General features: G+C 36.5%; 1 protein-coding gene across 1 annotated transcript in view; it reads right to left on the bottom strand.

Annotated features, from left to right (window-relative positions):
* The window catches only part of LOC150081220 (tRNA (uracil-5-)-methyltransferase homolog B-like), a 110,433-nt gene that overhangs the window by 47,870 nt on the left and 37,518 nt on the right, over positions 1 to 25,045 (bottom strand). Inside the window, exons 5-7 of the mRNA XM_090379430.1 lie at positions 20,907 to 20,980; positions 13,421 to 13,567; positions 1,764 to 1,858 (exon numbers count right to left, since the gene is read on the bottom strand). Coding sequence (XP_090235556.1) covers positions 1,764 to 1,858; positions 13,421 to 13,567; positions 20,907 to 20,980 — 316 coding nt within the window. The remainder of the gene's footprint in view (positions 1 to 1,763; positions 1,859 to 13,420; positions 13,568 to 20,906; positions 20,981 to 25,045) is intronic.

Below are 25,045 nucleotides of genomic sequence, written 5' to 3'. Positions count from 1 at the left end.
ATTTAAGTAGGAACTGGACAGGCATTTGGAGGGAATGGTGTGATTTTTTTTTTTTTTTTTTTTGGCTGATGCTGCATAAGCTCATACATTTGCTTTCTTGCATCAAATGCCACTGCTACTACTACTACCCCAGTTGCTTTACTTATGTTCTATTTCAAGTTTTTCCTCCACTTTACTCTCAGTTATTACAAAATCATTTAGCTTCCTGCCAGAGTTTGATAAGCTTCTGGCCTCCACTTCCCAACAGACCTCCTCATGTGTAAATGTAGATACAAAATACTCATTCAGTTTGTCAGCTACCTCAGCAGGTTTATCAATAATCAGTCTGTGTAAAGTGGACCAATCTGATTCATTCCCTTCCTTCCAGAGTTTACATAAGTAAAGAAGTCTTTACTGTTTTTCTTTGCATTGTTTGCCAAAGATTTCTCGTAATCTGCCTTTGCTTCCCTAAAGTCCTTTGTGTCTTCATTACAGACTATCTTATATCTACCATTGGCATCTGCGTCTCCTGATAATTTATGTGTCCCATGCATTTTTCTTCTCTGCCACGAATCTCATTAGGTCATCTGATATCCATTTAAGATTAAACCTTGAACAGTATTTCTCAGTTGGTATGAAAAGTAGCTTCCAAGATTAATTCCTTGAATGATTCCCATTTAGGATTTACTGTTGGAAACATCATCAGTTGGTCCCACTGTATAAAATTTAAAAAAATCTCCAAGACCACTGTAGTCACATTTATGAAAGCATAAACCCTTCCCTTTACCCCTGATGGTAGTTGTTGTTGTTATTTGGTTTTGAGAAGCATTAGCAACTAAGGCCATATTGCTCTGGGGGATATGCGGTGGTCATTCCCTGACCTTTCCGCATCCTCCATATTTGGTGGTCACAGGCTCGAACCCCGGTCTAATCAAGAAGCATGTGCTATGCACTGCTGCTCCTGCCCACCTGGCTATGGAGGTGCCTGATGGTAGTTACATTTTTTAAGTAAATCCCACATGAGTACACAGTGATCACTGCCACCTAGTGGTTCCTTTATCTGAAGATTCTTAATGCATGAAGAATCACTGCTGATAATCAGATCAAGAATATTACTCCCTCTGGTTGCCTCTCAAACATGCCACTGTAGAAAACAATCATCCAATAAATTCACAAAAGTCTTGCTAGTGTGTGTGACCAACCCACAAGTTCCAGTCATTATCTGGGAAATTAAAACTCCCCATTATAAGACAATCTGATTTACTGGTCCACTCTATTTCCCTTTACAGTTGTTCATTGTACTTATCAGAGTCGTAAGGCCTATATCATACTCCTTCTCCCTTTTGTGTGTACTATCCAAAATATTTCCTTCAGATTCAAAAGAGTGCAGTATAAAATACATAACTGTAATTTGACTTTTCGTCAAATTCAATTAAACTGCATTTTTGACAACACTTTAGTTCTGAGAAAATTCACTAAATTCACTATAGAGCAGCAGTAAGTCAGCCCTTTACATGCTTGTAAATCCCACATTCTCCTATAAAAAAACAAATGGCAGAGAAGCCATGCTTCACAATTTATCAAAAGGCTTGCAAGGTTTTTTTTTTTACAAAAACAAAGGTAAAGTACATATATACATTTTAATAAGAAAACATATTATTATTCATACATAAAAATTTTAAAAAATAAAAACGAGTACAGAACGTAACAGTTTACCATATTGGTACCGCAGCTTACAAATTTTACACTTTACATTCAGTAATAAAAAAGAGAGCTTAACTTACCAAGCTTGAAAGCTGAATGAGGTTAACTGAAACCCTCTTGCAGAACTATTTGAAAAGTATTCTTTTAATTTAAACTTCTCAGCCTCTAACTCTTTCTGTAACACAAAATTTAATATATTAGTTAATTTTTTAGAAAAAAAAAATCTTATTTAGCATTAGTAAAGGCATATAATGCAAGAAAGCATGCTTATATAACATCAGCCAAAAAAAAAAAAAAAAAAAAAAACCTTCTCATTTACACGCATCCACTTGCTACAAATTTTTGTCTAGTTCTGCCATGAATCTATTTGAGCTATCAACTTCTACAAGGACAGGTGGGAGTTTCTTCCAGCAATCAACCACCAGCTGGCTAAAGGCAAACTTCCACACATCTATCCTACAACTGTCTTTCCCCAATTTGAATTTATGCCAACTCAGGCAATTATTCTGAGCAAGAGGAAGAATCCCATCAGCATTGAGCATGCTGAAACCATTCAAGGTCTTATACACCTCAATCAGATCACCTCACAGGTGCCAAGTCTCCAGACACTGTAATGTGCAAAACTTAAGCCTTTCTCCATAACAGCAGCCCTTTGTTCCATTTACTAATCTTGTTGCCCTTCTCTGTACTCATTCCAGCAACTCTAAATCCTTCCAAAAATGAGGCCTCCAGACCTGTTTACAATACTCTACGTGTGGCCTGACCATTGCCATATACAAGGAGATAATCACCTCCTTATCCCTCTAGAAAAATTCCTGTATATCATTGACAAGACACCATGAGCTACTCTTGCAGACTGTCTGCACTGCTCAGAGAACTTCATATCTGCCTGCACAATTACCCCAGGTCCTTTTCACTCTCTACCACTGTCAATGTAGTACCACACAGTTGATACTTTACACTGGAGTTACTGCTTCCCATATACAGTACTTTACATTTGTGAATGTTAAATATTAAGTTGCCATGTTTTTCAGCCCATCTGCTCAACTTTTCTAGATCCTGTTACAACAATGTTCAGTGTCATTAGTGTCCTTAACAACACTGCTAACCTTCATATAGTCTGTGAACTTAGACATTAAGCCTGATATACCATCAATATCATTAATAAATACAGAAAATAACAATGGACCTAACACTGAACCTGGGAGACTCCACTAATAACAGTCCACAGCGCCCATTGATTACCACTCTCTGTCTTCTCCCACTCACTCATCCCTTTATCCATAGCAGCAATTGGCCTCCAATGCCACACTGCTCCAATTTGTACAGCAGTCTTCCATGTGCAACAGTATCAAAAGCCTTTCTAAGATCCAAATATATGATATCAAAATTATTCTTTGCATCCAGTTCCTTGGTAACCACATCGTAGTATTCAATCAAATTGGTCAGACAAGACTTCCAATTAACAAACCCATGCTGTGTCCGAGCTATAACTGAAGTCTTGTCTAGATGATCCTGCAATGCTTCTTTAACCAGTGGTTCCATTAATTTCCCTGGAACAGAAGTTAAACTAACAGGTCTGTAATTACCTGTGTCTCCCTTTGATACTCCTTTGTGAACTGGGGTCACATTTGCACATTTCCAGTCCATGAGTACCTCCCTTGAGTCCAAGGAAGCTCTCATAATTATTGCTAAGGGTTTGCTTACTTCCTTTGTTGCCTCTAATATAAATGGATAGATTCCATTCACCAAAGATATCTTTCTTATGGTTATCTTCAACAATCTCTCCTCCACTTTGCTCTCAGTTACTACAAAATCATCTAGCTCACTGCCACAGTTTAATTCACCTCTGGTATTCCCCTCCCCGAATAACTCTTCATGTATGAAGGTAGATGCAAAATATTCATTTAATTTGTTAGCTACCCGAGCAGGATCATCAACAGTAGAACCATCGATATCAAGTAGACCAAACTAATTCATCCCCTTCCTTCTAGAGTTTCCATAAGTGAAGAACTCTTTGCTGTTTTTCTTTGCATCCTTTGTTAAAGATTTCTCATAATCTGCCTTTGCCTGCTTAGCCTCCTTTTTGACTTGGTTACAGACCAGCTTATATCTATGATAGGCTTCCGTATGATCTGTAAATTTTATGTATCCCATGCATTTTTCTTCTCTGCCACGTCTAATTAGTTCATCTGACATCCATTTAGGCCTATACATTGAACAATATTTCTTAGTTGGTATGAAAAGAGTAGTAACTTCCAAGATTAATTCTTTAAATGCTTCCATTTTGAATTTGCTGTTGATAACATCATCAGTTGATCCCACCACATAGAATTCAAATATTGTCTCAGACCACCGTAGTAACCTTTACGAAGTATAAACCCTTCCCTCTACCCTGATGGTAAATCCCATTTTAGCACACTGTTATCACTGCCACCTAGTGGTTCCTTTATCTGCAGATTCTTAATGCATGAAGAATCACTACTGATAATCACATCAAGTGTATTACTCTCTCTGTTTACCTCCCGGTCAAGCTGCTGTAGAAAAACAATCATCCAATAAATCTACAAAAGCCTTGCTAGTGTGTGAGTGACCAACCCACAAATTCCAGTCAATCTCGGAAATTAAAATTCCCCATTATAAGACACTCTGATTTACTGGCCCACTCTATTTCTCTGTACAGTTGCTTATTATACTCATCAGAGTCATTAGACCTATAACCCACTCCTACTCTCAATTTTGCTTTCCAAGTGGCTATGTCACACCAAACTGACTTGACTGTCTTACTTCCTTGGATTTTATGTGTTTCTTATCTAATAGCATAACCCCTCTTCCCTTCTTGTCCTGTCTTTCCTTTCTGTACACATTGTACTCCCCAAATTCCAATTCTGCACTGCTTATATCTGTGTGACACCACATCTATAATATCCCAACAATATCTGCCTTTGTTTTGACCAACACCTCAAATTCATCAAATTTACTATACTCCTAGCATTGGTGTACATGCAAGTATACATGCATCTGTTTTTATTCTTAGCTACCCTAACACAGACCATGTATTTTCTTATTCCGCAATGACCCCCAGTAGTCTCGGAAATCCCCACACACCTTGTTTTCCAAGCTGCTGCTCATTCCAATAGAAGCAGTGCAAGAATCACTTTCACTTCTGCCAGCGGCTACTGTTAATCTATTACTCCGAGTATCCCCCAAGCTAGCAGTTTTCCGACCCACCTAACACTGCCTCGATAGCATCAGCAAATATTCTTGCACCCTTTCTATTTAAGTGTATCCCATCCCTGTAAAAGCATTCTCTCCTGTTAATAAGCACAGACTAAGCTGAGAAAAATTCTACCCCTTGAGCCTTGCACAATCTCTCCAGGGCCAAATTGATCAACAAGGCTCTCATCATATAATCCCTCCTATAGTATCTGGGCAGAATTGCAGACACTTTCAAATTCAACCCTAACTCACAGCTTTTTTTCAACATTGACCTGTACTTGTTAAGTAATTCCGCTGATCTCCTATTCTTAATATCATTAGTGGCAACATGTGCAAGAATATCACCTTTTGTGCCCTGAAAAGATGATATCTGCTCTACAACATCATGAAGTTTTGCTCCTGGCAGACATACCCTGGTGCTGTTCCACCTATCCTTTTTGCACAATATATTCCCCTTTTCCCTGCCAATAGAGTCACTGACAACAACTAGTTTCTGTGGGACGAGCTCATTCTGCTTGGGGGTTGCCGTTGTGTTCCATGATGTTCAAGTGCAAGCTCTGGCACTGATGTGGGCAGCTGAGAGCTTGATGGGCCCTCAATTCAAATCATTCGAAGGCATCTATCCTGTCCTTCAAGCTCTCATATAGGCCCATAACAACACTGAGTTTGCACCTCATTTCCACACACTCCTTACATCGCACGCGCGCACGCACACACACGCACAAAGACATTCCCCTTGGCAATATCACGCCCGTTCCTGATTGCTCCACAAACATCAAACAAGCAGTACATTTCAAAAGGTTGTGATTCAGAGCACAACTACCCCTCTCAGTTTTTCCCTGAGCCACAGCACTCCCATTAGCTTGAGCCCTTTGTTGCTCTGGTCTGAATCATGATTTTGATTAATTTCAATACAAAAATATAACCCTAAACTTATATCCCAATGCAATTAAAGCAATTATAGCACTACAGTAAACCCCCGCTACGTTCCTGAGAAATGCCGCGAATGCCGAAAACGCGAATACTGAGTTATGGCTCCCATAGTAATAAAGGGGTTCCGCTCCAAAGTATATAAGAAAAACTAGTCTAAAATGTTGTCTATGTATGTATTATATGTACCTTCATAATATGACTATGTACATAGACAGTACATAGTGAAATGCAAGCATATGGCATCGAAATGAAAATAAGAAACAATTTAATATTAAATGTAATATTTATTAGAAATTTCAAACAAATCTTTCAAACCAGCGTCTTTGCTAGCTAAAAAACCTATCCCGCCAGTGTTATCACCAGTTTCGCTAAAGCGTTGATAAGGAGTTTTGCGTTTTCACGAATGATGAGTGAATTTAACGGAATTTTATTTTTAGTTCGGTCTTCTATTCACAGATTTAAAGCTTTTTCCATTTTTTCTAATTTAACATCACAAGTTACAGAGCAAATTTTTGAAGCAATTAGCGCGTTTTCACGGACACTACGGCCCATTTTTTCATCCGATTTTTTGATTGATCGTACCGTTGACTCATTGATTTTATAATGTTTTGCCACTGAGGAGACACTTTCACCATTAGAAATTTTATCTAATAACTCAATTTTATTCGCTAATGTCGTCACCTTCTTTGATATTTTCACATTTCTCTTGTTATTCGTAGTCATATTTTTGTAGGGGTTAGAAAGAACTTGTCCACAATCAAGTCACTTTCTTCTGTTAACACACTCGAAAAAGTCTGTTTTACACTGCAAAACGGTAGATTTATCACTTTTGTAAGCATATCAATTTATAAATTTATTCAATTTATAAGCATATAAATTAAAAGCAAACGACGAAACCTTCCATAACAAGCGCATAACACATATTGAACAAGGATTAGCGAGAAACATCCACGCTTGCGATTTTGACACCCCTCTCCCCCCACCCACTGAGCGCTGTTTTGACCGGGAAAGATAATTTTAGCCACGCCCATGTTTTTTTATGGCGGAAAATATTCACGGCGCTTTAAAATTCACATTTTTTAGGTTTCATTTTATATTAAATCGGCGATCGCGAATACGCGAAACCGCGAATACAGATACCACGAATAGCGGGGGTTTACTGTATATATATATATTTTTTTTTTTATTTGATTTATGGTTTTTATTTAGGGCGGGAGGCATTTCAGTCATTAAGGCCTGATCGTCTGCTTAGCAATTGGTATGCTAGCAGTGGTCGGTTAGCCTATTGTTACATGTTGAATTTAAATTTAAATTGCTAAAAGAATTATTATAAGACAATAATAGGTGAGTGGAAATAATAATAAGGTAAAGTTAGGAGAAATTAAGGAAAAAGATTAAGGAAAAATTAAGGAACAAATTAAATTCTTTCACATTGTCATCTCTCCGCTACTTCCTCAGGGGCTTTCTGCTCAAAGATAGAATATTGGCTATCTTTGAGCAGAAAGATAGCCAATATTAAAAGAATGTCTCATGCATACCAGGTTCTGTAGTCCCAATAACAGTTTTGCTAGATCTCTATCATATTAAGTGTTTATTTTTAGGTATAAACACTTAATATGATAAAGTATTATAAGTATATTTTAATTTCTGAAATCCAAATTATTTTGTGTTAACAGTAAACTGGGATTGGGACCCAAAGCCCAACGCATATGCATCAATATAAAATATGATAGGCATTTACCTGTAACCGTTGTGGACTGTGGTCAGTACAAAAAGCCATGAGGCAGCTCAAAATTCCGAATTTATAGATGGTTGTGCATGCCCTCTGGTCTAATTTAGCATGTTTGTCAGTACACATAATTATACTTTAATTAATTAATCGATCTATTTATTGTATGCTGGTATTAAGAATTACATATTAAGGTTGCTGGTATTGAGAATAAGAATATTAAGAATTACATATGTAAAAGATGTTAAGATTGGGGGTAAATGAATATAGGGACTTATTTAATAACATTTATTATTTTTTTTTTTTTTTTTTGATTCTATGTTATCCACTGGGCAAGGACTGGTATGACCTTTCTACAGCATAACAGCCAATTATGCCCAGTAGGATAACTATATATATATTTACATCCTCCCACTGTGGTAATATCTATCCTTATGGTGCCAAGGAATTTATTTTGATTGTCATCTGTAGGCTGAGTGAAGTGATATGTATTTGTATTATAATATCCAGCATTTAATTTTCTATGGGATAGTCAGGGTCAGCAGCCTGTTAACTATATTATTGTTGTTGTTTTCTTTTTAGGGCTTGAATTTGGACATCCGGGTTAAAGTGCGGTCAGACAATAAGCCTTTTCTGAGCACGATAAACTCAGGGGTCTAATAGGGGCCCAAAATAGTTGCTCTTTGAACCTATTTGGATTGATGCCAGTGTGATGTTGGTTTATATTGGCTTGGATGGCTGCATTTATATGGAATCTGATAAAATTAATTGGAATTTTATTTTCATTAAATTGTCTTTTAGTTTTATTAATGCCTCCAGTATATATCCCTGGTTATTACAAATTCGTATTATTCTGTTGGTTTAGTTTCTAATAATGTTTCAATATACTTGCTTTGCTAAATTTGTGTCCCAGTTTGTTAGTTTAATGGTTCAAAAGTTAAAGTGGTCTCTTCTGTCAAAGTGCCATGTGCAGACTTTATTTTCTTTAATTATAACCTCACTATCCAGGTAGATGGCCTGTAAGTGGGATTAGTGTGTTCAATGGTCAGATCTGAAGGATATATTTCCAATGCCAAGTCATCGAATTTGTTGTAATCGGCAACCAGAATATCATCTATATATATCTGTAGAATATTATATTATCTTTTATTCTGCTTTCATAGTAGTGCAAGTATAGGTTGGCAATGGAACAAGAGCTACTCACTCCCATTACCACACCTCTACTTTGCACGTAGATGCTATCGCCCATAGGTATATAGTTGTTAATTACACATAATGTTATAAGGTCTAGCCGGTATTGTTTACTACAGTCTAGTACAGTAAACCCTCATTAATCTGGACCCTGGTAATCTGGTCGTCGCTTAATCCGGACAGCTCTAAAAAAATTTAAAAGTGTAAAAATCAAACGACGATCGGGCTCAAAGGTCATATGTATTGTGTCCGAGGTCATTGGGCCATGATGACTCACGCTGCACAAACAACCTGGTTCCCGGCTGCGGTTCAGACAGTTGTTTGTCGTTTTCTCCACAGTTATGCGCTTCTATCTTTTGTCATTTGTGCTGTGCAGTTACACAATGTCTTTAAGTTAAACAATGTCCTTTAAGTAAGCCTAGAGTAGGACAGAAGCGTAAGCATAAAACGCTTTCTCTTCACGATAAACTATCGGCGATAGAAAAACTTTAAAAAGGAACTTCAGTGTCCAGCATCTGTCTTGAGTCATCATCAGCCATTTTCAATTCACTGCAGGATGAAGGCCTCTCCAACAACTTTCCAGTTCCTTCTGTTTTGTGCAATGGCCACTGTCTTGAGTACAGCATTGCAAAACAAACCGTGTCGGGCATTAAAAAGAAAAAAGTTAAATTTGTAATTTTGTTCTGCAGTTTAATGTGGAGAAAGAAAAAAAGTAAAGTTAAACGAATGCGGATGCCTACTGATAAAGCACTAGATGATGCTGTGTACAAATGGTTTTCCCAAATTCGTTCGTCTGGTTTGGCTGTGCGAGGAGTACAAATTCAAACAGCGGTGAAGAGACTGGCCAATTCCAGTTAGGAATTGAACAATTTAAAGTGAGCTCAGGTTGGCTTTTTAGATTTAGAAGACGGCATATATTTCAAACAAGAAAATGTGTGGGGAAATTCTTAGTGCTGAATTTTGAAGCTGTTGAGGGAAACAACTGAATGATTTTATTCAAAAGGAGGGTTATCAATTAAACCAGGTGTATAACTTTGTTACACTAGACATTACAAAGCATATTTCATATAATCTGGACGTTCATTAAAACGGACACCTCTCAGCCCTCATTAGTCCAGTTTAATGAGGGTTTACTTTATTTCCTGATATTCTACATAATACGGTGGTACCTTGGTTTGCGAGCATAATTCGTTCCGGGAACGTGCTCGTAATCCAAAGCACTCGTATATCAAAGCGAATTTCCCCATAAGAAATAATGGAAACCCAGATGATTTGTTCCAAAACTCAAAAATATTCATATACTGTAAAAATGATTAATACAAAATACATACCTTTTTGTATTTTTAATATTTAAATTTAATATACATAAAGCAATCGAATTTATTAATTATTGGGTAGGACGACTTTCACTGTCTCTAACGGAATCACTGCTATCTGTTGATTTTTTTCTTTTTGTGTGACTTTAACAAGGAATCTTTCCAATGACACTTGCTTTTGCCTCCTTTTGAGAATTTCACGGAAATCAGATTCATCGCTCGCACTATTACAAAACGAGGAGGCACGCTTGATACACATAAACAAAGCTGCGCGCGTGTAGCAACTGAATAAACAACACCATAAAGGCAGAGATACACTATTAACACCTCACATTTTACTAAAGCACATTCTAGGGCTTTAGTAAAATTTACTACCATAAAACAATAAAAACAATTTCCAGTTGCGTTCCTGCTAGTGGAATCTGTTATAAACTGGTAGTAAACTCGATCTAATTGCATTTGCGGTTATACCGATAGCTGGAATTGTTGGTTTTTACGTTATTATGGTGAAATGTGTTTCCCCTTCACTGATATAAAAAACCATAAATACATTTTTAAAATCTTCTCTTCATTCCTATCGGGTTGCGTTCGGTTGGGGTGACTCTGCGTTCGACTGCCATTTCTTGTAAACACAAAGGCTAATTGTGCATAAGCGAATTCGGTTCGTGTTATATAAGATATCGTTCCCCTATTTATAAATCGTGTATGATCGAATTCGTGTAGTGTAAACACGTGTTATACGAGAACTGACTGTACTCGTATTGCAAGACCTCGCTCGTTTATCAAGTTAAAATTTATTAAAAATTTTTGCTCGTCTTGCAAAACACTCGCATACCAAGTTACTCGTAATCCAAGGTACCACTGTAGTTGGTTAGTACTTTTTTTAATTTTTAATGCTAGTGAATAGGTTTTTGAAATTGTAAGTGTACACTTTATGGATGTTATTATTTTTGATGTATTCTATATAGTTTCTGTTGTCTGAAATGAATTTTGTGTGTGTGAGTTGGGTAGTTATTAATCTTAGTTTAGTCTCCAGTTTTTTACTATGGTTTTTAATGTAGCTGTTTCTACATGTAGTGATGAACCTGCTGCCTACTGGGTTTTTATGAAATTTCAGGATCCAATAGATGAATGGAAATTTGCCTTTATCTATTTTTAGTTTAACTTTTTTGTGCATAGCTATAAGTTTTTTTGTAATAGTACTGGGAGCAGCTGCATGAGACATTCTTTTAATATTGGCTATCTGTCCACTCAAAGCCCCTGAGGAAGTAGCGGAGAGATGACAATGTGAAAAAATGTAATTTTGTTCCCTAATTTTTCCTTAAATTAACTTAATTTCTCCTAACTTTACCTTATTATTATTTCCACTAACCTATAATGTCTTGTAATAATTCTTTTAGCAATTTAAATTTAAATTCAACATGTAACAATAGGCTAACCAACCACTGTTAGCACAGCAATTGCTAGGCAGACAGTCAGGCCTTAATGACTGAAATGCCTCCCTAAATAAAAGCCCTAATTTATGCACAATACTATTAATGTGTATAAAATGTATAATTGTTAAACCAGCAATAGCATTAACACCACATTAAAATGAATGTTTATCCATCACAGTGATAAAAGACTAAAATTAGTAGTTAAAAATTACAAATATATATATATTTCGGTATCATGTATTATCTCCTATCAAGTTATATGTATTAATTTATAACGTTACGTTTGTAAAACCTAAGTCATTATATGTTTTTAGTTAAAAAATTAAAGTAGTTATAACAGATAATAAATTTAACTATCTATTGCCACCCACATGGTTCGAACTCTCCACTAACTATCTATGCCAATTCAAGGATTTTAAAAGCTGTACAAATATTACTGTCCTACGTTACGATCTATGTGAAAAGTTAAATTATTAAATCACTTAAGTAGTGCTATAATTTATAATCCTCTTCTGATACTGATTACACTGCTACAAGTTACATAAAAATTACCAGTATTTGCTGTATCAATACAAAAACAATGGTGGTAGATTCAAATGTTACTATCAATATAATGTCGGCAGAAATTGACTGTGGTTTTCTATGCAATTACAAGGCCGAGTAAAAAATAAATGCACCAATTTAATCAGCAAATCGCTAAAAAACTATACTACTAAATTTAAATCAAAAGTTACACAAAAACAATAATTTCAAATCAATAAATAAAAAACTTCACTTAGCGGCTTTGAACACATCTGGCTCCCACCAGCCTCATCAGCAAAACTCATACTCACTCTATTTGGGAACTAAACAGGAAAATACAAACAAAAATTATCTTTTCTCAGGTTCAAGGTCCCCCCCCTACATAACTCCCACCAAATTCATAAGGTTGCTTACATTATCTTAGGCACAAACAGCAGCTCAGCCAAGATTCAGACAAGAGAAGTTAAAAATCCAAGTGGAAAGGGAGCAAGGAAATGGCAGATGGCATTATTTTGGCTAATTTTATATTTGAAAAAAATCAATTCATTAAAAATAAACTATTTCACCCTTCCTTATAAAAATATTAGCAAACTATTCTTTTTGAGTAGCTCTCTAATATAATTAAAAAACTGCAAATTCAAGAGGTTTTGGGGGGGGGGTCGAATCTCCAAAAGGCAGTGCAGATAAGTTAAAAAATATTTTATTCCTACTAAAATCTAAATGACATATACAAATAATTTCGTAATATTAAATTACAAATGAATAAATCAATTCCATTTATTGGAATTGATTCTTTTGCAAACCAATTCTAATATTACTTCTCTATACAGAAGATAACTAATTAGCATTAGTAGAGGCAAACGATGCAAGAAAGCAAGCTTATGCAGCATCAGCCAAAAAAACGTTCCGATTTCACTCCGTTTGTTCCAAATACCTGTCCAGCTCAGCCTTAAATTTATTTAGGCTATCAACTTCCACAACAAAAGATGGAAGTCTGCTCCACCAATCAACTACCTGCTGGCTAAAGGCAAACTTCCACACATCTATCCTCAATTTAAATTTATGTCCTCTCAGGTGATTATTCTAAGCAAGAGGAAGAATCCCATCAGCATTAAGCACTCTCAGGTGATTATTCTAAGCAAGAGGAAGAATCCCATCAGCATTAAGCATGCTCAAACCATTCAAGGCTTTATACATTATATTATATTATATTCAGTATTATATACATTATATTATATTCAGTATGCCAAATGGATTTATCATATATGCTTTTTTAACAAGATGACTAACTGCTGCAAAATCAAGTGTCCAAAAGAGTGATGAAAACTGAATTAAAAAAATCTATTTTTTTATGCAGCATATCAAACAAGAAATTATAAAAAATTTCTTACCTCAGTTATATTCTGTGGGTGGAAAATAACACTGGCCATGTGGTCACCCTGGGCATTTGAGCGAACAATCAATTTTTTCCAGTGACCACCATTATCTGGTTCAAAATATGCAGGAAGAGAAGAATGTTGAATATAATGCTGAAATGCCTTAAAACAAGAGGAGATTTGTTGAAAATGAAAATCTCTACAGTGATTTACATATAATTGATATAATTTATTTTAATAAGTACAATAAAAACAAATATGGGAATAATATTTTTCTTAAAATCATTTTAATTATTCTTTAATTATTTAGTTATTTAATTAATTATTTATATTTAATTATTATTCTTATTAATGTTAATAAAGAAATTGCATGGAATTCCTAAATTTTCTTTACTTTCTCAGATTAAATTATGCTTTCATATTCAAATACAAATGTTTACCATAAATGTTTATGGTAAACATGCAGCATCATGGTAAAAACTACCATAAAGATAAAGGCAATAACTATTGCCACCTCCATCCAGAAAACAATTAATTGCTACTAAACACTCACTGCCAAGCAGTCTTCAATTCATCTTCTGACACATTCCAAAGCACTTTGATAGGGAGGGCATTGTGAGCTACGTATTGAATGTGATGAAGAACATTTCATGGTAGCAACAAGTTGGTTTCCTAACCCCCACTGGACATGCTTGATGTGAGTACCCTTGACACAAGAGAACATAGACCTCTTTTAGATAAGAGTGCCCCACTCTATGCCCACAACAAAGACACCTGTAATACATCATTGTCAAGTAGTATTTCTTGAAATCATGACTACACCATCCCAGAAAAATATGTCCAGGATGCTCTAGGAGATTCCAAATTCCATCCCAGAAAAATATGTCCATTTGGAATCTCCTAGAGCATCTAGGAGATTCCAAATTCTAAAAGTCATATCCAGTCCCTACTCTTTTCTTGTTAACCTAGAAAAATCAAATCTTACAGCCTTTACTGAACTCTTCCCATCAATCCCGTAAGAAAACATTTTCTGTATATATAAATATTTGAGTAAGTCAGCTTCTGTCACATTCTGATCTGCATCAAAAGTGATGATCAGAGGCAATGGATGTGAGGGTCTACGAAAAGAGTCCCAAATCCTTTAAATGCAGATCTGAATCAAGTAATTTGACATCCTTAAGAGTATCAACTTCTACTATTACTGTATTATAATTTTATCAGCACCAGATATATTCCAGGAATCATAACAGAAAATTTTGATCATTTCCAATGTTAAAACAAGGATTCTGCTCTAGCAACTTCACGACCCTGTCCATAGATTTGAGGATAATTGGGTTAGATCATTCTAACTGCTCCAACTTCAATTTGATTGAGTCCTGTACTCCAATTGCATTAGATATCAGATTGCCCATTCCAGAGGAGAGGATCAAATTCTCTATACATACACAATCTATGCAGAGGTGAATAAATAGAGAAAAAATTCTCACACTATTTATGTAAACCCTGTTCTTGATTACCCAATCACATTTCCCACATGAGACAGTTCATGACACCCAACATGTTTCCTGATTCTGTTTAGCTCAAAAATGAGACATAACATCAATTCCACCTGCTTGTAAGAGCCCCATTATATACATATATATTCAAATCTGGCTTTACTTCCAACATGTTGCCAATATACTAAGATGCTCACTAAATTAAAGTTCAAATAAATCCATCAGATTTAACAAATTTATAGAGTTACTCCAGATACAGTAGTTATTCTTCTATCATCACAATTCATTCCCTTTTTTGTTGTAAAATACCAATGAATTGTTACTTGAGTTCATTACTCAGTCACAGATCATTAAATTTGGTTTCATCATACAGAGAGTTTTATTCACTTTTAAAGTTCTATTATATTTCACAGTTCCCAGTCTGTTTCAATATGTATATATGTTGACATGATGAACCTGTCATCTTGTTCTGATTTGTTCAATCAAATAAAATGCTCAATACAAGTTGGACTCCAACATGCACAGACAAGCTGTTAGGACAGTTCATGTTGTGCTAAGCCCTGTCAATAATATAAGGAGCTTTTCCAGCACAGAAACAAGGAAGTGCTTAAACCATTGTATAAGGCAATGGTTAATTGCAACCTTGAGTACTGCACACAGGCCTAAAAGCCTCATTTTAGGAAGGAACAGGTGCAGAGAAGAGATGAGATTGGTGAGGGGGAAACAGAAGGGCATTCTTACCAAGAAAGGTTACAGTTCTGAAAACTGCAGTATCTAGAAACCAGGCACCTGTGAGAAGATCTTGCTGAAACATTTAAGGAGTTAAATGTAGTAGTAGTAATGGCAAATGATGCAAGAAAGCAAGCTTATATAGCAACAGCAAAAAAAAAAAAAAAAAACCTACACAGTTCACCCATTGGTAAACTCCAAGAATTTGTCTAGTTCTTTGGTTCTTCCTTGGATTTATTCAACACATCCACAACAACAGATGGAAGCCTGTTCCAACAACCAACCACCTGCTAGATGAAGACAAACTTCCACACAGCTATTCTGCAACCATTCTTCCTCAACTTGAATTTATGGCCCCTCAGAGATTGGAAGAATGCCATTAACATTCAGCTTACTCAATCCATTCAAGGCTTTTAACCTCAATCAGTTCTCCTCATAGGTGCCTGGTCTAGAGAGAATGTAATTTGCAGAAATGAAGCCTTTCTAGATAAAAGCACTCTTTTGTTCTTTTCACCACTCAGATTCCTTCTCTGCACTCGTCCCAGAAAATCTACATCCTTCCTAAAGTGAAGCCTCCAGACCTGCATACAATACTCAAGATGCAGCCTAACCATGGCCTTATACAAATAGATAATCACCTCCTTATCCCTGCTAACAAAATTTCTGTATATCATTAACAAAACCCCATGAGCTGTCCTGGCAGCCTATCTGCACTGCTCAGATAACTTCAGAACAGACTGCACAATCACTCCCAGGTCCTTTTCATTTTACACTACTCTGAGTGTAGTGCCATACAAAAGATACATTACTCTGGGATTAGTGTTACCCATACGTAGCACCTTGCATTTGTAAATGTTAAACTTCAGTTGCCATTTCTCAACATCTCAGCCCATCTGCATAATTTTTCTAGATAATTTTTCTAGGAAGATACTAGGCTTTTCATACCAACTAAGAAATACTGTTCAAGGCTTAGTTCATTAGTTCAGCTCACACCCATTTAGGCCTAAATGGGTGTGAGATGAACTAATGAGACTCGTGGTAGAGAAAAAAAATACATGGGATACATATAAATTATCAGGAGATACAGAAGCCAGTCTGTAATTAAGTCACAGAAGAGGCTAGGAAAGCAAAGGCAGATTACAAGAAATCTTTGGAAAAGGTTGTTGTTTGTTGTTTGGTTTTTAGGAGCATTAGCAACTAACGCCATATTGCTCTGGGGATATGTGGTGGTCATTCCCTGACCTTTCCGCATTCTCCGTATTTGGTGGTCACGGGCTCGAACCCCAATCTAATCAAGAAGTGTGTGCTACGCACTGCTGCTCCTGCCCACCTGGCTAAGGACTTTGGAAAAGGATGCAAAGAAAAACAGCAAACACTTCTTTACTTATATCAACTCTGGACGGAAGGGAATGAATCAGATTGGGCTACTCGACATCAATGGTTCGACTTTTGATGATCCTGCTCAGACAACTGACAAAAAATTGTGTATTTTGTATCTACATTCACAAATGAGGAATTCTGTAGGGAAGTGGAGGACAAAAGCTTATTAAACTCTAACAGGGAGCTAAATGATTTTGTAATAACTGAGAGCAAAGTGGAAGAGAAATTGTTGAAGTTAAACATAAGAAAGGCACCTGGGGTGGTGGGATCTATCCATTTATATTAAAGGAGACAGCAAATGAAACAAGCAAACCCTTAGCCATAATTATGAGAGCATTGCTGAACTCAGGGGAGATCCCCACAGATTGGAGATGTGCAAATGTATTCCCAATTCACAAAGGGGATCAAAGGGTAACACAAGTAATTATAGACCTGTTGACTTCTGTTCCGGGGAAAATAATAGAATCACTGGCTGAAGCATTGCAAGATCATCTAAACAAGACTGCAGTAATAATTCACACACAGCATGGGTTTGTTAAGGGGAAGTCTTGTCTGACCAATGTGATTGAATACTATGATGTGATCACAAAGGAACTGGATGCAAAAAATTTGATATCATATACTTGGATTCCAAGAAAGCTTTTGATACTGTTGCACATGGAAGACTACTGTACAAATTGGAGCAATATGGCATTAAAAGAAGTTGCTACAATGGATAAAGGGATTGGTGAGTGGGAGAAGACAGAGAGTGGTTATCAATGGACACTGTTCTTCATGGACCAATGTTATTAGTGGAATTACACAGGCTTCAGTGTTGGGCCCATTGCTGTTTTTTTTATATATTTATCAATGATATTTAAAAAGGTATATCAGGCTTAATGTCCAAGTTTGCAGATGACACAAAGGTTGGCAGGGTTTTTAAATGACATTACGCAACAGGATCTACAAAATTTGGGCAGATGGGGCTGAGAAGTGGCAACTAAAGTTTAACATTGAAAAATGCAAAGTATTTCATATGGGTAGCAGTAACCCTGCAGAAACATGTACCCACTGTGTGGTACTACATTCAGGGTAGTGGAGAATGAAATAAAACTCGGGGTAATTGTGCAGTCAGATATGAAATTTTCTGAGCAGTTCAGACAGGTTGCCAGAGCAGGTCATGGGGTCTTGTCAATGATATACAGGAATTTTGCTGGAGGGATAAAGGTGTGATTATCACTTTGTATAAGACAATGGTCCAGCCACACCTTGAGTACTGCATATGGAGGCCTATTTTAGGAAGGATGTAGTACAGAGAATGTAGTACAGAGAATGAGTACAGAGAAGGGAAACAAGATTGATAAGGGAAACAAAGGAGTGCTCTTACCAAGAAATGCTTAAGTTCTGTAAATTGCAGCATCTGGAGACTAGGCACCTGCAAGGTGATCTGATTAAGGTGTATAAGGCCTTGAATGGTTTGGGCAGGCTCAATGCTGTTGGGATTCTTTCTCTTGCTCAGATTACAAACCTGAGGGGGCATAAACTCAAACTGAGGAAAGACTGTTGTAGAATATATGTGTGGAAATTTGCCCGGATAGTTGATTGCTGAAAGAGACTTCTGTCTGTTGTTGTGGAAGTTGATAGCTTAAATAAATTCAAGGAACAACTGGACAAACTTTTGAAGAGAATGGATGGGTGAAATGGGAAGTGTTTTTTTTGACTGATGCTGTATAAGCTTTCTTTCTTGCATTATATGCCTCTACTAATACTTCCTTCTTTCCATCATTTGCTAAAACTAATACTAAAGTATGCGCATATACTCCAGAAATTTGGGGAATAGTTTCAAATCTAAGTTTATTCCATTCACAATCACAGGCTTCAAGGTCTACCAAGACTACAAAACTATTCAACCATATTCACCAAGATTAGCATTAGTAGAGGCATACAATGCAAGAAAGCAAGCTTATGCAGCATCAGCCAAAAAAAAAAAACCCTCTCATTTTACCCCTCCATTCGTTCCATTTGTTTAATTTATGCCTTAAATTTATTTGACTATCAACTTCCAAAACAAAAGATGGAAGTCTATTCCGACAATCAACTACCCGCTGGCTAAAGGCAAATTTCCGCACATCTATTCTACAACTGTCTTTTCTCAATTTGAACCTGTGCTCCATCAGGTTCTTAATCTGAGCAAGAGGAAGAATCCCATCAGCATTCAGCTTGCTCAACCCATTCAAGGCTTTATACACCTGACCAGATTACAAGACTATTCAACAGTAATCAGCTAGACTTATGAAAATATAGGAATAATTATCACAGATAATAATCATGTTACTTTAATGTTATAATTTGTATAACATAATAAAATTTGTACAGTGTTAATATGAACATAATAAAATTTGTACAGTGTAAATATGAACATAATAAAATTTGTACAGTGTAAATATGTTAAAAAAACATAATTAGCATTAGCATTAGTAGAGGCATTTGATGCAAGAAAGCAAGCTTATGCAGCATCAGCCAAAAAAAAAAAAAAAAAAAAAAAACCACTTCCACTTCACCCCTCTGTTCGTTCAAAATATCTGTCCAGCTGAGCCTTAAACTTATTTAGGCTATCAACTTCCACGACAAGGGATGGAAGTCTGTTCCACCAACCAACCACCCGCTGGCTAAAGGCAAATTTCTGCACGTCTATCCTACATCTGTCTTTCCTCAATTTGAATTTATGCCCTCTCAGGTGATTATTCTGAGCAAGAGGAAGAATCCCATCAGCATTGAGCATGCTCAAACCATTCAAGGCTTTATACACCTCTATCAGATCACCTCGCTGGTGCCTAGTCTCCAGACACTGTAATTTTCAAAACTTAAGCCTTTCTTCATAAAAGCACCCCTTTGTTCCATTCACTAATCTTGTTGCCCTTCTGTATAACATGACTATGTTATGTATATGGGCTACTGAGCTTAGAAACTAAACACCTTAGAGGAGACATGATTGAGTGTATAAGACTGAGAGGTGAAAGTAAAATAACTGAGGGTGGAACTTTTAGTGTTACAATGATCTCAGAACTAGGGGACATAAATTCAAATTGGCATTAGCAAAGGCACATGATGCAAGAAAGGAAGCTTATATAGCATCAGCCAAAAAAACCCCCTTATTTCACACATCCACTAGCTCCAAATGTTTGTTCAGTTGTGCCTTGAATCTGTTTAAGCTATCAACTTCTACGACAGATGGAAGTTTGTTCCAGCTATCAACCACCCACTGGCTAAAGGCAAAATTACGCACATCTATCCTACACCCGTCTTTCCTCAATTTGAATTTATGCCCTCTCAGGCGATTATTCTGAGCAAGAGGAAGAATCCCATCAATATTGAGCATGCTCAAACCACTCAAGGCTTTATACACCTCAATCAGATTACTTCATAGGTGCCTAGTCTCCAGACACTAATTTGCAAAACTTAAGCCTTTCTTCATAAGAGCAAACCTTTGTTCCATTCAGTAATCTTGTTGCCCTTCTCTGTACTCATTCCAACAGCTCTACATCCTTCTTAAAATGAGGCCTCCGGCCCTGTATACAGTACTCAAGGTGTGGAGAAGAGGTTTAGATTGGATTACTAGAAATTTTCTTTTATCCAGCATGTTGCTAATTGCTATAATAACTTATCTCTGTGGCTTTTGAGGCTCACAGCTCAGGGAAATACATAAGTCAGCTGAATAGGCACCTACATGGGGAGGGAGTCAAATAGGTATTTTATTATTTATCTATTATTATTTTCATTTTTAATTAATTTATTTATTATTTTTATGTTTTTTTTCACCAGTGCAGCAAAAGCCTAGGGCTTGCTCACACCACATGGCTAAAAACTATGTTAATAAATGAAAAATCTTTATTAAAAATCACAAACAGACAGCTCACCAATGCGATTCTTTTGTGACTCTCTTTAATATTCATTAGTGGTTCTGGTCCAATGCATCTAAATTCAGGACTATCTGAAAGAAGTATATTTTTTTTTTTTGTTTTTATTTTATTTATCTAAGATACTACACAGTCAGTAGTCAATGAAAGCAAGAATCAATTACCAAAACAAATTATAACTTTATCTGGCAGTCGAAAGTCAAAAAGAATATCCACATATACAAGGAATTGATGAATTCTAAGTAAGTGAATACAGAAAATATATTTCATAGCTTTCAAGATCAATACATTCCTTCTTGAGATGGAAAAGTATTGATCTGAAAACTGATTATGGAGATACTGATTCCCACAATTTCTGAAAGACTTCTGATGAAGGAAAAGTATCACTATCACTTGAAGTATCACTTACATTAGCATTTAATCTCTATACTTAGATAAACATAAGCTGAGTCACCTGTCATCAATTTTTGCATGCATATCATTACATTTGGTAGATCTAATTGAAAAAAACAGCAAAAAACTTGACTAAAATCATAATTGAAAAATAACACAAACTTTGCTAAAAATTGGAAGAAATGACTTAATGGAAAACTGGAAGTTTGTTATGTTTGTTATTTGGTTTTTAGGAGCATTAGCTAAGGCCATATTACTCCGGGGATATGCGGTGGCCATTCCCTGACCTTTCCACATCCTCCGTATTCGGTGGTCATGGGCTTGAACCCCGGTCTAATCAAGAAGCGTGTGCTACGCACTGCTGCTCCTGCTCACCTGGCTACGGAGGAGCCAAAACTGGAAGATGTACACAATTTAACCCTGCCAATATGGCTGATGAGCTGAGCAGTTTTTTTTTTTTTTTCACTGCTCTTCATACTAGAAAGTCCCACTTGTACTTAGGTGTACTATGTATCTTGGAGCATTATAGGTATCATTAGGTGGTATAATTAAGTATTATTATCCTAATAATACTTAATTATACCATCTAACAGAAACAATGACAATAGCGCTTAGGTACACGTAAGCACTGTAGGATAATATTACAGCAGGCCCTTGTTATAGCACAGTTCGCTCTACGCTCATTTGCTATAACGCTGTTCTTATATTATACCTATCCCCAGGCAGGGGAGGGAGGAGATGGATCTCTGTCTCCTCTCCTCCCTGCCTACCACCCCATACTTCGCCTGGTGGGGCTCATCTCCACTGACCTCTTTGGGGATGCCTACTCTATCATCCCTATTCTTCTATCTGTTTTCCCCCCAGTCTTCAGTCTCCCCCCCCCTCTCACTAATTCTAATCAACGTCAAAATTCTATCGGTTTCGTGTAAATCTCTAAGACAACTAACACTATTAGCTTTTATCTAGCGTATAGCCTCACATGTCTAAATTTAATAACATCAAAATTTTGCCCAACCTATTAGGCCTTTAACACATCTCTTTAGCGTTAAACCCCAACCAGCGATTTCCTAACAGCAATCCCATTAAGCGTTAATGTCAAATGCATAATTTTTTTTTTAGGTCCTAGCCACTGAAATCCCAGGACACTAGGTGGCAGGACCTGTCAGAGCAATTTGTTATGATACTGGATACACCCAACTAGCCTCCACGTGGCAAGGTATGGGCAATGTCGGGCCTGGCGGCCAATAAGCCGGACAAAACAATGGGCACAACATATCACACTGCACAGACACAGCCCACACACTTTCAACTATATGGCTTGACAGTGTACTGTCCTCGATACAGTGAAACACACGCGGAGATGGGAGAAATCCCAGGTGCCGTCTGACACGAACATACCTTATACCTTATGTTCTTATATTATAACCCATATCTCACTGTAATGCTATCACAACTCACTATAACGCTCTTTGACCAGCGTACAGATTGAATTTTTGCATGTTTAATTAACGAAAATGTTTCATCTGATGTAGTCGATAGCATGAAAATGAATAGCAAAGTTTCCCACGCCAACCTGCAAAATTTTCTCACCCTCAGTGAAATTTTCTCCCATGCTAATTTAATTGCAGTACGGTGACTTGTTACATAGTTCCAAGATCAACATTTTAAAAAATGATCAAGTATATTGCTTGTAATGTTTGCATTATATGCATTTATCCGAAGTCTAGTCATCACTCGGTACAGTGTTAGACACCATCCATAATGGACAATTTACTTAAACATTGTATCATAATTAATGCAACACAGTTACATTTTCGAAGATTAATAATGGCAGATAAGAATTAAAAAACAACGTCTGGACACGGTACGAAGCCTACTAAGGTAAGAAAAGACTGAATTTGAAAATTGAATTATATGTTTTGAAGCAAATCGATTCCATTCAACAACAAGTGGATGTATTCAATAATTTAGGCCTGGCAAGTTCAACTGTAAGAACAATTATAAAAAATAAAGAATTAATTTTAGAACAGGAAAGACAGCTGTTCCACTGCAAGCAACTAAATTGGTAATGGCTAGGCCAGCTATTATAATTGATATGGAGAGACTTCTAAAAAAAATCTTTCCAGGTCGTTCTATATCTGGAAAGATTCCCCAAGAATGCAGCATATATACAGCTGAGTTTTATGCTATAGTGCTAGCCATGGACCACATTAAAACCCATAGGTATCAAAGGTGTATGGTGTACATTGACTCTCTAAGTACACTGCAGGCTTTATCGGGTATGAGGTATAATCCTCATCCATTTGTGACCCGGATTCAGCAGACGCTACACTCTGTCTGAGTGTTCTTTCGACATTCATTTCTGCTGGATTCCAAGCCACATTGGGATCGTGGGAAATGAACTGGCAGATGCTGCGGCCAGGTCACAAGAACCCCACAACACTTATTGCCTGTTAGTCCCATATACAGACTACAGGCAGTTAATACACGATAAATTACTGTCCCAATGGCAACAATCCTGGCATGAGCAAGTCACAAACAAGCTCTATCAGATAAAGCCTGTAATCCGACAGTGGCAGTCTAGTCTGCGCAGGAATCGCAGAGAGGAAGTTGTTTTAACTCGCCTCCGCATAGGACACAGTCATCTTACACATGCATGTCCACGTTTTAGACATGAACGTGATTTTTATTTTACCGCTTTTAGTCATCTGGCTGAGCCTTATACACTCAGTCAGATTTTATCCAACAATGACAATGTGTCTGCTGTTTTTAGCTTTTTAAAATCAGTAAACCTTTTTACTCGTATTTAAAATTGAATTGTCATTCCTTTGTTCATATATTTTGTACTTTTACACCTTTTATATCTCAACATGGTGGCCTAACTACTTAGGTCACTGAATGTTTTAACTTTTTATATATGACCTGTATTTGGTGCATTATAGCCTCAGTTGCTGATGCACCAATAAAACCCAAATCAAATCAAATCAAATCAAATCAAATCAAATCAAAATCAAACTTCTAAATAATTTTATTGAAGATAACATCCAATGCACATTTCCGTTAAGTTAAATATTATTAAAGAAAAAGTGATTAGCCTATATGATGAACTGAAGAAAGCTAACCTTAAAAAAAAAATGTGGAACCATTTAAAGCTAGTAAGGGCTGGTTTGATAGATTTAAAATCCAGGGAGAAGGCACAAGTGCAGATCAAGGAGCCAAAACTTTCAAAAAAGAACTTCTAAAAATTATTGAAGAGGGGTGTTATATTTCTCAACAAGTTTTTCACATAAATGAAACAGGACTTTTTTGTAAACGAATGCCTAAAAGCAGTTTCATATCAAAAGAATAAAAAAAGCATGCCAGGCTTCAAAGTGGCAAAGATCGATTGACTTTATTGTTGGGTGGTAACGCTGCGGGGGATTTTAAAGTAAAACCCCCTTTTAGTTTACTAGGAAGGGGGCCAAAGTACAACCCAAAATCAACCAAAGATACAAAAACTCGACAGCCCAGGGCCGTCGGATTAATAAGTTCATGAATTTAATTGGCATTTTAAGTTTAATTTTGCTATGTTACTTTGCTATGTTAATCAGCCAGAAAGGAGTGCATCAAAACAGTGGTAATAACTGTGAAGTTATCTTTGAACTCATGAATAATTCATCTAAACTAGAGAAGTGTTAACATCTCCTCAGTTCACAAAGGAACAGTTAAGGATGAAATGGGTAAATACAGACTGGTTCAGTACGATT

The sequence above is a fragment of the Mastigoproctus giganteus genome, chromosome 8, assembly GCF_048544385.1.
Source record: "Mastigoproctus giganteus isolate SK-2022 chromosome 8, ASM4854438v1, whole genome shotgun sequence".
Taxonomy (NCBI): domain Eukaryota; kingdom Metazoa; phylum Arthropoda; class Arachnida; order Uropygi; family Thelyphonidae; genus Mastigoproctus; species Mastigoproctus giganteus.
The sequence above is the reverse complement of the archived record's forward strand: the minus strand, read 5'-3'. Positions and strand labels throughout refer to the sequence as shown.